This window comes from Papilio machaon, chromosome 20 (genome assembly GCF_912999745.1).
Source record: "Papilio machaon chromosome 20, ilPapMach1.1, whole genome shotgun sequence".
Lineage (NCBI taxonomy): Eukaryota > Metazoa > Arthropoda > Insecta > Lepidoptera > Papilionidae > Papilio > Papilio machaon.
The window spans coordinates 717433-732475 of NC_060005.1; the positions used below are offsets into that span (position 1 = coordinate 717433).

At 41.0% G+C, this 15043-nt stretch overlaps 1 protein-coding gene across 1 annotated transcript; it reads right to left on the reverse strand.

Moving 5' to 3' along the window:
* Positions 1-1667: 1667 nt before the first annotated feature.
* Positions 1668-14760, reverse strand: LOC106714645 (AP-3 complex subunit beta-2). Its single transcript, XM_045682814.1, has 22 exons — positions 14536-14760; positions 14283-14390; positions 13496-13634; positions 12873-13033; positions 12454-12597; positions 12182-12287; positions 11862-12069; positions 11605-11714; positions 11177-11444; positions 8295-8403; positions 7945-8056; positions 7531-7777; positions 6923-7071; positions 6393-6487; positions 6184-6243; positions 5990-6104; positions 5110-5269; positions 4166-4365; positions 3098-3236; positions 2444-2553; positions 2251-2354; positions 1668-1816 (listed from the first exon to the last, which is right to left on the reverse strand). The coding sequence occupies exons 1-22, from the start codon at positions 14640-14642 to the stop codon at positions 1669-1671; spliced, it is 3099 nt and encodes a 1032-aa protein (XP_045538770.1). The 5' UTR covers positions 14643-14760; the 3' UTR covers position 1668.
* Between the last annotated feature and the right edge of the window lie 283 nt (positions 14761-15043).

Consider the following 15043-nt stretch of genomic DNA (forward strand, 5'->3'; position numbering starts at 1 on the left):
TAAAAAAGAAAATAACTATAATTTTTCACCAATGGTTTCTATGCTATGCTATACATTTCAATGAGCGTCGGTGGCTCAAGCGTTAAGCACTTGACTTGCAATCTGCAGGTCATGGGTTCGAATTCCACTATGTACCAATGTGTTTTTCGAGTTTGGATTTACATATGTACATTTATCTGACGTTCTTACAATGAAGGAAAACATCGTGATGCACATATCTGAGAAGAAATTCAAAGATATATGTGTGAAGTCAACCTGCACTAAGTATTCACTATGGCCTAGTCACCCCTAAGTTAGGGTAGACTCCGAGCCCCTTATAATTCAATATTTTTTTGCAATTAGAAGTATTTTGCAATGGCTGATGTAAGCAAGATTGGGTGATAATTAAGATCTCTTAAGCAATAAAATGTGCCTATAAGTGTTGCGGGCTAAATTATAAAATTTAGTATTTCCAATTTTAAGCTTCCGTTCCATTTTTTGGACCATCTTAGATTTAAATTATTGCCACTTTTTGGCACTTTCAAGTCTAACAACATGTTGTGGTCTCCGTTTTGATTTACAAACATGTTTTATGTGTTTATTTTTTATATTTCAGTGCTTTAGTAATGTGTAAAATGTTCTCTTTTCATGTAAATCCATTTTGGATTATTATTGTTAAGATATATGACATATATATTTGTATGTTAAATTATGTTTTATTTATATTAAAATGGACATATTGTTTGTTTGTCTTCCTCCACTATATATAAATATTAATATGACATATTTTGTATTAAGAAATCGCTTTTAAGGAAAATATAATTTAGTCTCTCCGTCTATCGATATTTTTAAATAAATATATAAATAACATATATCAAATGTAACTGTGTTTTATTTATTTAGTTATAATTACGAAAAACTGAAATTCTAGCTGAAAATTTAATTATAAATATAACAAGAATTAAATAGAAAAATAAAATAAAAAAGCTTTTATTATGTTCTTATTAAAAGAACTAAAAAGAAAAACTAGTTAAATTGATTAAAACGTGTCATAACTGTATGAGGTGTTTGTGAAGTTCTCAGAGCCACCTTCCAGTTCCATCATCAGATCAGCACCATGTCATAATACAGCATTGTCACTTGTACATATGTATTTAAAAAATCAGCTCTAATAACTGGGAGTTGGTTTTAATCTGCAAAATTTGAAGACAAGCATCGGGACGGGTAAAAAAAATAAAACCTTATAAAATTGAAAGATTATTTTTTTTAATTATAGAATAAAAATATTTTGAGTACATTGTAGATGAGCTTAATTCTAGTAATTAATTAAAAAAATCATAAAATAAAGTGAAGAAAATTTGAAATTTACTAATCTTTTTTTTATAATCATTCCGATCAAACTTTAGACTTATGCTAAACTAGCTTTTACCCGCGACTTCGTCCGCGCGGAATAAAAAAAATGCACACAAGATAAAAAAGTTCCTATGTCCGTCTCCTAGTTCTAAGCTACCTCCCCATCAATTTTCAGCTAAATCAGTCCGATCTTGAGTTATAAATAGTGTAACTAACACGACTTTCTTTTATATATATAGATTTAAAATTTTCAAAACCACAATAAATTAATCGAACACTTAGGATCTTACTTAGTAACCAATTTAATTAAAGTTTTATTATAAATTTTATAATGTTTTAAGATTTAAGTGCATTAGCAACTTCATTAGCAAGGAGAGATGCGATGGCCATGTTGCCGCAGTTTGCTGTCACAATGCTGGCCTCATCCTCCTGACGCACGGAGACCAGCACCAGCTCTTGAGATGACATCATACGACCTGCGAATCTACGGATAAAAACATAATAAACTTTAAAAATTATATTTCCATGTGATTTCAGTCAACTCTTAATAATGTCACAAATTGAAAGTTTGGATGGATAAATGTATGTATAGATGTTTGTTTGAAGGTATCTCCGGAACGACTCAACGTATCTTGATGAAATTTGTCACAAATGAAGAACATAGTCTGGAGGAACACATGGGCTACTTAGTAAGTTTTTTTTTTAATTTTTCATGGGCGGAGTCGCGGGCGACAGCTAATAATTTACTAAATAAATACGGATGTTAAAAATATCTGAAGAAGTTTTCGCGTGGATTTTTTAATTCTTTACTCCAATAATAATAATTAAACTAAGATGTAGCTTTTAACATAAAAAAACATTAATTTGTTAATTTAACCCTTATTTTGTGTTACGTATTCCAGAGTCTTGAATACTAACCTCAATAATTCCCCGGAGGAAGTAATGGCCGCCACATTAACTGTCTCAAACACACGTTTACAAATGGCAGCTTCATCATTTAACTTCACTGTTTTCTTATCGCACTGAAATATTTCAAGAAATTAAACAAAATTTCCACTGGTTTTCAATCGCGCGACTAATCGTTCAATGGAAATGGTGTGTTTATATTAACCTCGGTCATGCCGCGCAGGCGCCGGTGCTCTGAGTCCCAGCGCGCCGTTGTCATGGTGACGGCGCGCACCAATTCACCAACAGGAGGTGTTATCGACACTGGCACCTCGCCTTATACACATATACATTATAATATAAAAACCATTTGGATGTATGTATGGATGTTCGTTACCAAGTATCTCCAGAACGATTCAACAAATCTTGATAAAATTTGCCACAGACGTAAAACATAATCTGTAAGAACAAATTGGCTATTGATGAAGTTTTTTTTTAAATTCAGCGCAGACAGAGTCGCGGGCAACAACTAGTAACTGTTAAAAAACATTTATGCTTCAGATATACGTAAATTATAAATGAAAGTAACAATAAAATGTATTTATATATCATTAGGTGACAAACGAACAAACGGCTGAATTCGCCGAAATAGCGAAATCACCTTTACCCATAGACATCTGTAATTGCAGATGCATTGTCTACCTTTAACCAACAGATTAAGAGATGTACAAAATGATAATATTTCCCCTTTCCTATACATCACCTACTAAGACAAATTCACTTCCCCTTCCCATCCTTATATGACAACAGTAGAAAGGAAAAGGACTAAAATAAGGTCTTTGACACCACACACTTAGTACTAGACTGAAATGACTGTTACCCAGCGAGCTGATGATAGTGAACTCAATGGGCTGAATGGAGTCAGCAAAGTCTACTCCGAGGGTGCTGGTGGCTGAACCACCAGCAGACAGAGATGTGATGCTCGCAAACTCGTGAATAGCTCGAGATCCTGTTAGAGTCTGATAAAGAACATAATCATTTCGATGGCTCCTACGTAAACTAACGTAAACCATAATTTTAAGATTTACATCATGTATCGATGGGTAAGGGCCAAAGTAACAAATTGATTTATTTTTCTTTATTTAAAGCTACCTCTTAGTTTAGTTAACAAAATGCACTAAAAAAAATACGCATTTACAGTTGTATATGTTTTTTTGCTGAAATAAATGGGTCTATGGGTCTAATATTTTACTATATAGTTGAAACTTTTTAACTATATGATTGAAACATTTTACTATATGGTTGAAACTTTTTACTATATGGTTGAAACATTTTACTATATGGTTGAAACATTTTACTATATGGTTGAAACTTTTTACTATATGGTTGAAACATTTTACTATATGGTTGAAACATTTTACTATATGGTTGAAACTTTTTACTATATGGTTGAAACATTTTACTATATGGTTGAAACATTTTACTATATGGTTGTTTATATGGCTGAGAGTCTCTCCTTAAAAGTTGTCAATTTGTACATAGACCCTTATTCGTAGAAGACATCGGTATGTTTTTTTTAAATAACTTGATGAATACAAAGTTTTTGTATTTTGAAAGTAACATAAGAATTAAAAAAAATGTAGATTTTGGTTGTCTATTAATTGTCTATGTTTGATGTATCGTATTTAAGTTAAAAGTTTTGCCTTCAAATAATCTAAATATGCATTTTAAATAAACGATAGTTTACGTAAGAGCCATAGAAAAACATATACATTAACAGTGGGTTTCTGAGACCAAAAATCCTTATTTAAATTATATCGTTTTAATTTTTGTCAAAGATAAAGACAGAGATTTGATCTCAAAAACCCGCATTTAATAAAAAATATCAATTTTCGAATCAAACAAATATAAACCTTAACACTTAGACAATAAGATATAAAATCCTTACCTTTTTATTAATCCTGATATTATTAATTTCAGTATTATTGTAATTAGTAAATATGATCTCTAAAGAGCACATCTTGTGAGAGAAGAGATGTGGGGCGCGAGACCAGCGACGTCTGGCCCCCAGACCGGAGCACACCACTCGAGACAACAGCTCAACGGTACTGGTCGGCACCAGGCTCGGACCCACCGGAGTTATGTCATCTGATAAGTTGGCACGTTAAATATATGAGTACGCTTGGTTTTAACGTGCCAAGTCAAATGGAGAGGTCGAAGCTTTAATCGTTGGTTTCTGAGATCTAAATCTCATTTTTAATTATAATTATTTCTGGTTTTGTCAAAAATAATAACAGATGTGATGATATTTTTTTACATAAAGACTTTAGGTCTCAGAAACCAACAGTAAGTCCGCTAATGTAATAGTTGCAGTGTTTTTTTTAATTTTACTAAAGTAAAAATATAACTATCAAATATGAAAGATGGGAAAAAAACATCATTAAAAATGACAAAAAAAATTTCATATAAAATATTTAACAGAGAAATGTCATTTCTCTGGAAGAAAACATTTTCTTTTACTAATACAAGTATTAAAAAGTACAATAATTTCTTAGTATAGGTTTAGTATAAAAATTACTAAAGACAAGTTTCTTCAAGTGGTCATTAATATTACTGATATAAATGCGAAAGTTTGGATGGATGTATAGATGGATGGATGTATGGATGGATGGATGTATGTATGGATGGATGAATATATGGATGGATGGATGCATGGATGTATGGATGTTTGTTAGAAGGTATCTCCAGAATGGCTGCATGGATGTTGATGAAATTTGGTACAGATGTAGAACATAGTCCAGAAGAACACATAGACTACTTATTTTGTTTTTTTATAAATACCGCGCGGACAGAGGCGGGTAAAATCTAGTCTAGTCATAATTAAGATCTCACCATCACCGATGGCCTGTGTAGTGGCATTGGGTGGGGAGAGGAATCCCCCACAGGTGGGTGTCATTGTTGGCAACGAGCTCGCCACCTCATCAAGTTCCAGCAGCAGCTCCAAGTTAGACTTCTCGTTAGGTTTCTGAGATGAGGGTTCCACCTTCGATTCCTATAAATAAGGAACCAATAAAAGCAACTATAAAAAAAAACTACAGTAATTTTTCTTCAAGCAATTATTTTACAAATACAAAGAGTGTCTATTTATTATTATTTATTTATTATTTATTTATTTATGGCTCAGTGGTTAACTTGATTTGTTAGCTACAAGGTCCTTGGTTCGAATCCGGTTATGTACTATGTTTTTAAATTAAAGATTTACATATGTACATTTGTTTAATGTTCTTATTGTGAATGAAAACCTGCAAAATGTAAATATATGAAAAATTCAAAGATATATGTGAAGTAAGAACGTCGGTGACTCAGGGGTTAAACACTTGACTTGCAATCTGCAATGTCTGGGTTCGAATCCCGACATGTACATTTATCTGACGTTTTTACTGTGAAGGAAAACATCGTGATGCTGCACATATCTGAGAAGTAATTAAAAGATATATGTGAAGTCAACCCGCACTTAGTCAGCATTGACTATGCCCTAGTCACCCCTAACTAAGGGTAGACTCTGAGTCCCTTAGTGGGGATGTATGATACTAATGATGAAGCTGATGATGATGATGAAATTCTGTTTAGCAAGACAGAGACAACTATATATATAAAACAATAAGACTTCAATCAGACAAATTAAATCTACAACTAGTCATAAACGCCTAAAAATAACTAATTTTAGGGTCAGTAGAGTAAATAAAATTACTAGAAATCTTATTATGCTCACCTTTTCAGTAGACTTCTCTTCATCATCAGATTCTGATGCACTGTCAGTCTGTCTGTCGCTAGAACTATCTGACTCGCTGTCAGTCTCACTGTCTGAAGTACCCGAGTTTGAAGACCTGATAAAAGAAAGGCTAGATTTCAAATAAAGTTACAAAATTTTACAAGATGTTATAAAAAAAAAAAAACATTTTTTACCTGTAATTATTGGTTTCAGTTGGTTTTTCCTGCTTCTTATCTTCTTGATTACTTTCTTCGCTGGAATTCGTATTTATTAAGTAAATATTAGCTAAGTTATTTAAAGTGGATTTCTGAGACCAGAATCCCCAAAGTTTCCGGTCTCAGAAACCCACTGATATTAAAGCCACAAACTGATTTAAGCCGGTGTTTTTTTTTAATTTACTAACTCATCAGAAGAATCTTCCGAGCCGCTAGAAGATGCAGAAGAAGATGATCCTGACCCATCGCTCTCTGGCTCCGAATAGAATTTCTTATTTTTCTGCTGAAATAAGACAGAAAAAAGAAACTTAAGGTCACTTGATGTTGCAAAAGCAACCTTACTGCTATTACATTAAGGTTGAGTTGAGTTTACATCAACTTAATTTCAATTTACTACTTGTCCTATTGAAAAACCAACCTTATTACTATGACCACAGAGTATAATTCAATTTTATTCCTGTTGCAATAAAGTTAAATGTTTATTTCTTGTCGTTTTACTGCAAAAAGCAACCTTATTTCTATTAACATAGAGTTTTATTCAATATTATTCATATCGTAATAAAGTCGTAGCACACGTCTACTACGAGCTGGTTAACTGAAAAAGCAACCTTAATAATATGACCATAGAGTAGAATTCAGCTTATGACTATTCAAGTCTGCTTTGAAGTGTTCACTGCAAAAGCAACCTTATACTTATGACATTAGAGTGGTATCTTACATGTTCGTCGTGTGTGGGTGCGGGTTGGGGGTCGGGCTCGCGCAGGTCCGCGGCGAGGGGTGCGCGGGGGGCGGCGGGCAGGGGGCGGTAACCCGCCGCCGCGATACCAATGTATTGGGATAATGAACCCACCGTGTACTGCTGTCTGTCTGTTTGTACACAGATTTACTATTAGTTTACACTGTATTGTCTTCTCACTCTCAATGTGTATGAATGAGTGAAATGTGTATGGATTGTATAATATAATAAAACAGACATCAGACTTAGACTAATTCTGAATTTGATACAGTCGTAATACTTTCAAGATTATTTATAATCACCTTCGAGTCAATAATTTTACTAATATTATAAATGTGAATGTTTGAATGGATGGATGTTTGAACGTATCTCCAGAACGGCTCAAGAGATATTTATGTAATTTGGCACAGATGTAGAACATAGTCTGCAAAAACACATGGTCTTCTTATTATGATTCTTGTTCTAATTCCGCACGGACAAAGTCGCTGGCGACAGCTAGTTATTAACATACACAAATAAAAGGTAGTACTAAAATGAATACCCAATGAATATCAAAACAATTAAAGTTCTTTAAAATTAGTGAAACTTACCCTTAAAGCTGCTCTCAATAGTGGGTTTAGGTTTATCCGGACAGAAGATACTAGCCGCGTACTGCTGCAGCAGAGACCCGGGGCTAGGATCTACAAAGCGACGGAGTAACCTCGCTCTATCTCTGACGTCATAGCTTGCGTCATACCGCGCTAGAGATAGAACGTAGCGGCACATAGCCACTGTATCCGGCTGCGTTATGGATAGCTTCACCGCTAGGGATAGCAGCTGCAGCTTCACCAGCTCATCCTGATATCCAAAAGGTCGCGTCACTTTTACGTAATTTCGTTACATGAGCGAGATAAGATGTCACAACAGTGGAGTAAAAAACGGATACATTATACATATTGATAGCAGTTTTTCTATAGTTTTGCTTCTATGCTCTTTAGTTTGTCTGCAGGTAAACAAATACAGACCTGGTCAGCGAAGTTAGCGGCCATGTGAGCGAGCACCGCGGCGGCGCGAGGGTGCTTCGCCCCGTGCTCCGCCACCAGCCATACAGCAGCCGCGCGGGCGTTGGCCGCCAGTCTGTACACATCACGAAATACAGTATTTTCTATGCACCATCATTTAATTACCTTTGCAACTCACTACATTCTTTAATGTACTTTGTTTGGACATTGTTCTAGTAAAGAGACCGAAAGTCTACTTGTTGAATTACTCCAGTGTCGTGAGGACCTTTTAGACTGACATAATAGAGCATCTAGCTCGATAATTGTATGGTTTACGTTGCATAAGTACAACTTAATTTTTAATTTTATCTTACCTGTCTGAGCGCAGCAGCTTGGCGGCGCGGGAGACGGCGGCGCGCGCAGAGCTGGCCCCGCCCCCCACCACGCGCTTCACCACCACCACCGCCTCGCACACCACCCACTCTGCGACCACACAACTACACTCTAACTATATCTGAGCGCAGCGGCTTGGCGGCGCGGGAGACGGAGCTGGCCCCGCCCCCCACCACGCGCTTCACCACCACCACCGCCTCGCACACCACCCACTCTGCGACCACACAACTACACTCTAACTATATCTGAGCGCAGCAGCTTGGCGGCGCGGGAGACGGAGCTGGCCCCGCCCCCCACCACGCGCTTCACCACCACCACCGCCTCGCACACCACCCACTCTGCGACCACACAACTACACTCTAACTATATCTGAGCGCAGCAGCTTGGCGGCGCGGGAGACGGAGCTGGCCCCGCCCCCCACCACGCGCTTCACCACCACCACCGCCTCGCACACCACCCACTCTGCGACCACACAACTACACTCTAACTATATCTGAGCGCAGCAGTTTGGCGGCGCGGGAGACGGAGCTGGCCCCGCCCCCCACCACGCGCTTCACCACCACCACCGCCTCGCACACCACCCACTCTGCGACCACACAACTACACTCTAACTATATCTGAGCGCAGCAGCTTGGCGGCGCGGGAGACGGAGCTGGCCCCGCCCCCCACCACGCGCTTCACCACCACCACCGCCTCGCACACCACCCACTCTGCGACCACACAACTACACTCTAACTATATCTGAGCGCAGCAGTTTGGCGGCGCGGGAGACGGAGCTGGCCCCGCCCCCCACCACGCGCTTCACCACCACCACCGCCTCGCACACCACCCACTCTGCGACCACACAACTACACTCTAACTATATCTGAGCGCAGCAGCTTGGCGGCGCGGGAGACGGAGCTGGCCCCGCCCCCCACCACGCGCTTCACCACCACCACCGCCTCGCACACCACCCACTCTGCGACCACACAACTACACTCTAACTATATCTGAGCGCAGCAGCTTGGCGGCGCGGGAGACGGAGCTGGCCCCGCCCCCCACCACGCGCTTCACCACCACCACCGCCTCGCACACCACCCACTCTGCGACCACACAACTACACTCTAACTATATCTGAGCGCAGCAGCTTGGCGGCGCGAGAGACGGAGCTGGCCCCGCCCCCCACCACGCGCTTCACCACCACCACCGCCTCGCACACCACCCACTCTGCGACCACACAACTACACTCTAACTATATCTGAGCGCAGCAGCTTGGCGGCGCGGGAGACGGAGCTGGCCCCGCCCCCCACCACGCGCTTCACCACCACCACCGCCTCGCACACCACCCACTCTGCGACCACACAACTACACTCTAACTATATCTGAGCGCAGCAGCTTGGCGGCGCGGGAGACGGAGCTGGCCCCGCCCCCCACCACGCGCTTCACCACCACCACCGCCTCGCACACCACCCACTCTGCGACCACACAACTACACTCTAACTATATCTGAGCGCAGCAGCTTGGCGGCGCGGGAGACGGAGCTGGCCCCGCCCCCCACCACGCGCTTCACCACCACCACCGCCTCGCACACCACCCACTCTGCGACCACACACCTACACTCTAACTATATCTGAGCGCAGCAGCTTGGCGGCGCGGGAGACGGAGCTGGCCCCGCCCCCCACCACGCGCTTCACCACCACCACCGCCTCGCACACCACCCACTCTGCGACCACACAACTACACTCTAACTATATCTGAGCGCAGCAGCTTGGCGGCGCGGGAGACGGAGCTGGCCCCGCCCCCCACCACGCGCTTCACCACCACCACCGCCTCGCACACCACCCACTCTGCGACCACACAACTACACTCTAACTATATCTGAGCGCAGCAGTTTGGCGGCGCGGGAGACGGAGCTGGCCCCGCCCCCCACCACGCGCTTCACCACCACCACCGCCTCGCACACCACCCACTCTGCGACCACACAACTACACTCTAACTATATCTGAGCGCAGCAGCTTGGCGGCGCGGGAGACGGAGCTGGCCCCGCCCCCCACCACGCGCTTCACCACCACCACCGCCTCGCACACCACCCACTCTGCGACCACACAACTACACTCTAACTATATCTGAGCGCAGCAGTTTGGCGGCGCGGGAGACGGAGCTGGCCCCGCCCCCCACCACGCGCTTCACCACCACCACCGCCTCGCACACCACCCACTCTGCGACCACACAACTACACTCTACCTATATCTGAGCGCAGCAGCTTGGCGGCGCGGGAGACGGAGCTGGCCCCGCCCCCCACCACGCGCTTCACCACCACCACCGCCTCGCACACCACCCACTCTGCGACCACACAACTACACTCTTACTATATCTGAGCGCAGCAGTTTGGCGGCGCGGGAGACGGAGCTGGCCCCGCCCCCCACCACGCGCTTCACCACCACCACCGCCTCGCACACCACCCACTCTGCGACCACACAACTACACTCTAACTATATCTGAGCGCAGCAGTTTGGCGGCGCGGGAGACGGAGCTGGCCCCGCCCCCCACCACGCGCTTCACCACAACCACCGCCTCGCACACCACCCACTCTGCGACCACACAACTACACTCTAACTATATCTGAGCGCAGCAGCTTGGCGGCGCGGGAGACGGAGCTGGCCCCGCCCCCCACCACGCGCTTCACCACCACCACCGCCTCGCACACCACCCACTCTGCGACCACACAACTACACTCTAACTATATCTGAGCGCAGCAGCTTGGCGGCGCGGGAGACGGAGCTGGCCCCGCCCCCCACCACGCGCTTCACCACCACCACCGCCTCGCACACCACCCACTCACAACTCACTCGAGTATCAATCAAACTACATATCTAATACTCACCATCTTTACTAGACAACAAATGCAGCAATCCATTGAGACAGGTCTCTGTCTCCGTATGTATGGCGACAGCGAGCCGGCCTATCGCCTGTATAGTGGCACCGGCGAACGCCTTGTCACTGGACGACACATATGTCTGGTACTCGCGCAGTACAACTGGCGCACTCGCCTCCGTCGCCAAGTTCGTCAATATCTCCAGCTTGAGCAGCTTTATGTGTGTTGGATCCGAGTTACGTACGAAGAAAGATTTCAGGAACGGTTCGAATAGTGACTGGAAAGAGAAATAACTAAGACCGTGATCTCTGCGTAGGGTACACAGAGATCACGGTCGGTCTTGGCGCGGAACCTTCTATCTTATAGCACTAGCCACTTCGCTAATTTAGCGAAATGAGGTGTCCACTGGTCAATTGCCTTAAAAAACGTATACTCACCCGTCTGGTAACAGTGAGTGCGGCTATAGAGTTGAGAACGACACTTTGCACCTCAATGGGTGCTCGCAACAGACGAATCATTGCCTTCGCAACTGGCGGCAGTTCTTGAGCTATATTCAAAACATGTTACATTTAAAAAAATATTTTTTTTTATTCTGACATTTTGTAGTGGCGGCCATCTTGGATTTATTCACACTGTATTCTACTAATCAAGCCTAAGATAAACCCCTCCCTTTTTGTGTATATGTTGACCGGACCTGGTGCGCAGTGGTACATGAGCTGCGCGACCGCCATGACTACGCCGGCGTTGCGGCTCTGCAATAACGGGCGAGCCGCGCGTAGCAGCAGCCGCAGGTCGGGCTCCACACTGGGTGAAGCTCCAGACCTGCCTCCGGCGCCTCCGCCCCCACCCGAACTATCCGAGTCATAGAATGGCTTGTCCGCTGAATCGTCACTCGAGTAGTTCTAGAAAAAAACACAGCAAAACTCGTAATGTTAAAAATGAAACTTATGCAGTACCTTGTACAAGAAAAAAATCCATTCAATGGTTTTGATGTATGCTACTAGTATAATATACCTCTTCATTGGGGTCCGGGAAGCATGTCTTAGCATACACAGTCAGCACATTGAGCAGCGCTAGCTGACCCCACTCGTCCACATCCGCTAACAAAGAGCACAGCTTCCTGAAATATTTAAAGGTCTCTCCCAGATCTTCAACAATTTACTGCAACTTTAATTTCAAATATGGCAAAAAGATGCTAAAATCACCTATTTCATAAACATGAAAGAAATTAATATTTTAACACTAAATCATTGCCTATATCAAATTAATAAATGTGTTATAAAAACCTGTAACTCCGATGTATAAGGCTGACTCGGTCACCACAGACCTCAGAGAAGGCCATAGCAGCTGAGCCGACTACTAACGGGGCCTTGTCTGACAGTAGCTTGTCTATTATCGCCACCAATTCTTCCTTCTGTTCCGGATCCAAACTTGAAGAGATGATATATGGAGTTGAATTTCAAAGTATTAAGAACATAAAGTACGAAAGAGATAAAATAAAGTGTAATAATAAAGTCTAGGACATAATTAAAATCTCTAGGAAAGAAAAAATACACATTACCTTTTATTTGAAATTAATATTAATTTTCGGAAAGTAAACATTTATTTTATAAAAATTACGAAAACTGTTACAGGGAAAGGTCTCTCTAAAGTGGTCACTCTTTTCGTTGGATGGGAGAGGGCAACGTCTCCAATAAAAACTTACCTGTACAGCTTTGGTATAGCATGTGCGGCAGTCTTACGTACATAAGGGCTCATGTCACTCGCAGAATCCCGGATTGCTAACATCACTATAGGCACTATCATAGTAACACGAATTGAAGATAGAACTCTTAATGCACTAGCTCTAATCAGTTGGTTTGGATCCTAAAATATAAATATAGCAGTCACTTAGTCAATCTTACTAATGGATGGATGGATGAATTTTTGTTTGAATTTATCTCCAGAACACCTGCATGGATCTCGCTTAACTTTGGTATACATGTACAGAACATAATCTGGAAGAACACATAGACTACTAAATATTTTTTTGTAATCCTGCGCAGACGGAGTTGTGGGCGACAGCTAGTCATGTATTTAATTGGCTACATATTACTAGCCAGAAAAGGTAACACTGAATTTATTAAACATTATATAAGTCAGCGAGTTGTAGCACACAATTACCTCCGCTCAGAATAAAAAAAAAAATAATAGCTTATGTGTTCTTTCAGGTTACATTCTATATATATATCAAATTTCCGCAAGATGCAGCCATTCCGAAGATACCTTTTAATAAACATACATCCATCCAAACATTCTCATTTATAATATTAGTAAGATAAACATTACCTTCAAAGCCCGTTGGAATGTGCTAATAGATAAGAGAGCTAGATCCTGCTGCTCCTCTGCATACCGTACCAGATACACATAAACCAGCTTCTTTACTTCTATATTCTTTGATACTACATTCTTTACAACTGCTGGAAAACTAAAAATAAATATTGTGAATTTTATTGAAAAAAAAAGATAAATCTATATTAAAAGAAGCTTTTGCCCGTGACTACTTTCGCATATAAAAAAAACTTAGTAGCATATGTGTTCTTCCAAACTATGTTCTACGTCTGTACAAAATGTCAGCAAGATCCATGCAGCCGTTCTGGAGATGCCTTCTAACAATCATCTATACATCCAAACATTCCCTTTTATAATTCTAGTAAGACAATACATAGAAATATTTAAGAAAACTGTATGAATAACATTTTATAAATAAACATCTTTTAATTGTAAACAAATTTTACTAATATTTTAAATGGATGGATAATTGTTATTACCTATCGTCAAAATGACTAAACAGATTTCAATGAATTTGGCACAGATGTAGAACATAGTCTGGAAGAACATATAGACTACTTATTAAGTTTTTTTCTAATATGGTGGAGTAGTGTTTTTGACAACAGCTAGTGTGATATAAAATAAAATTGTGTATCATAAATAATGTTAGGGGCAAATAGTCTTTTTCCATAAATATTGTAAAATAAACAAATATTACTATAGAGTTAAGTGTTCACATTATTTACAACATTTATGTGTTTATTAGAAACAGTATACATAAGATAATGATTAAAATTAAGCATACAGATCTGAAGCATCTCTTCCTTTAGCTATCATTCCTATTATTCTTTTCATTGCCTCTAACTTCAAAGAATCCTTCGAACCATCTAGCATTAACTTCAGGTCTTCATTTCTGTAAAATAAAAAAATAGTTTATGAAAATAAAAAGAAAGAAGTTACAGTACAGCAGAATTTTAATGCTGCTTTAGTTTCATAGATCAAGACAGAAAGAAGAAGATTTAGGAGAGAAAGGTAATAGAAATAAGTAACAAACATACTTTTTATAATCTGGTTGGAAGAATGCTCCCGATGCGGGATCACTTGCAGGATATTCCACTTCTCCGGTAACGACTTTGTCATTGTTGTACGACGTAACACTTGCCATTTTTATATCAAAACTCAACGTACAGCATTAATTCAAAACAACCGACAGTTTAAACAGAAATTCCTAATTTTCAAACACCACCAAGAAATTCAAGATTGTTGACGTTGAATTTCGTGACAGATCACTGACACTGACAAAGTAAACCAAAGAGCAAATAAAAGATAGAACACACCAAACGTTAACTACAAATCTGTCAATGTCAGTGGCAACAAAGAGTAAAAACTAAAATTGATTTGTTACACTACAAACAAATTGTAGCTTTTCATCTCCTTCCTCTCTTTTCATCAATAAAACTGCCAAGATACAATCTAACGAAATAAACATATCACCATTAATATCAGGCTGTTGTTGGCAAAAATCAGACACCTCAGAAAATTTGTACAGCGTAAGTACACCAAAAA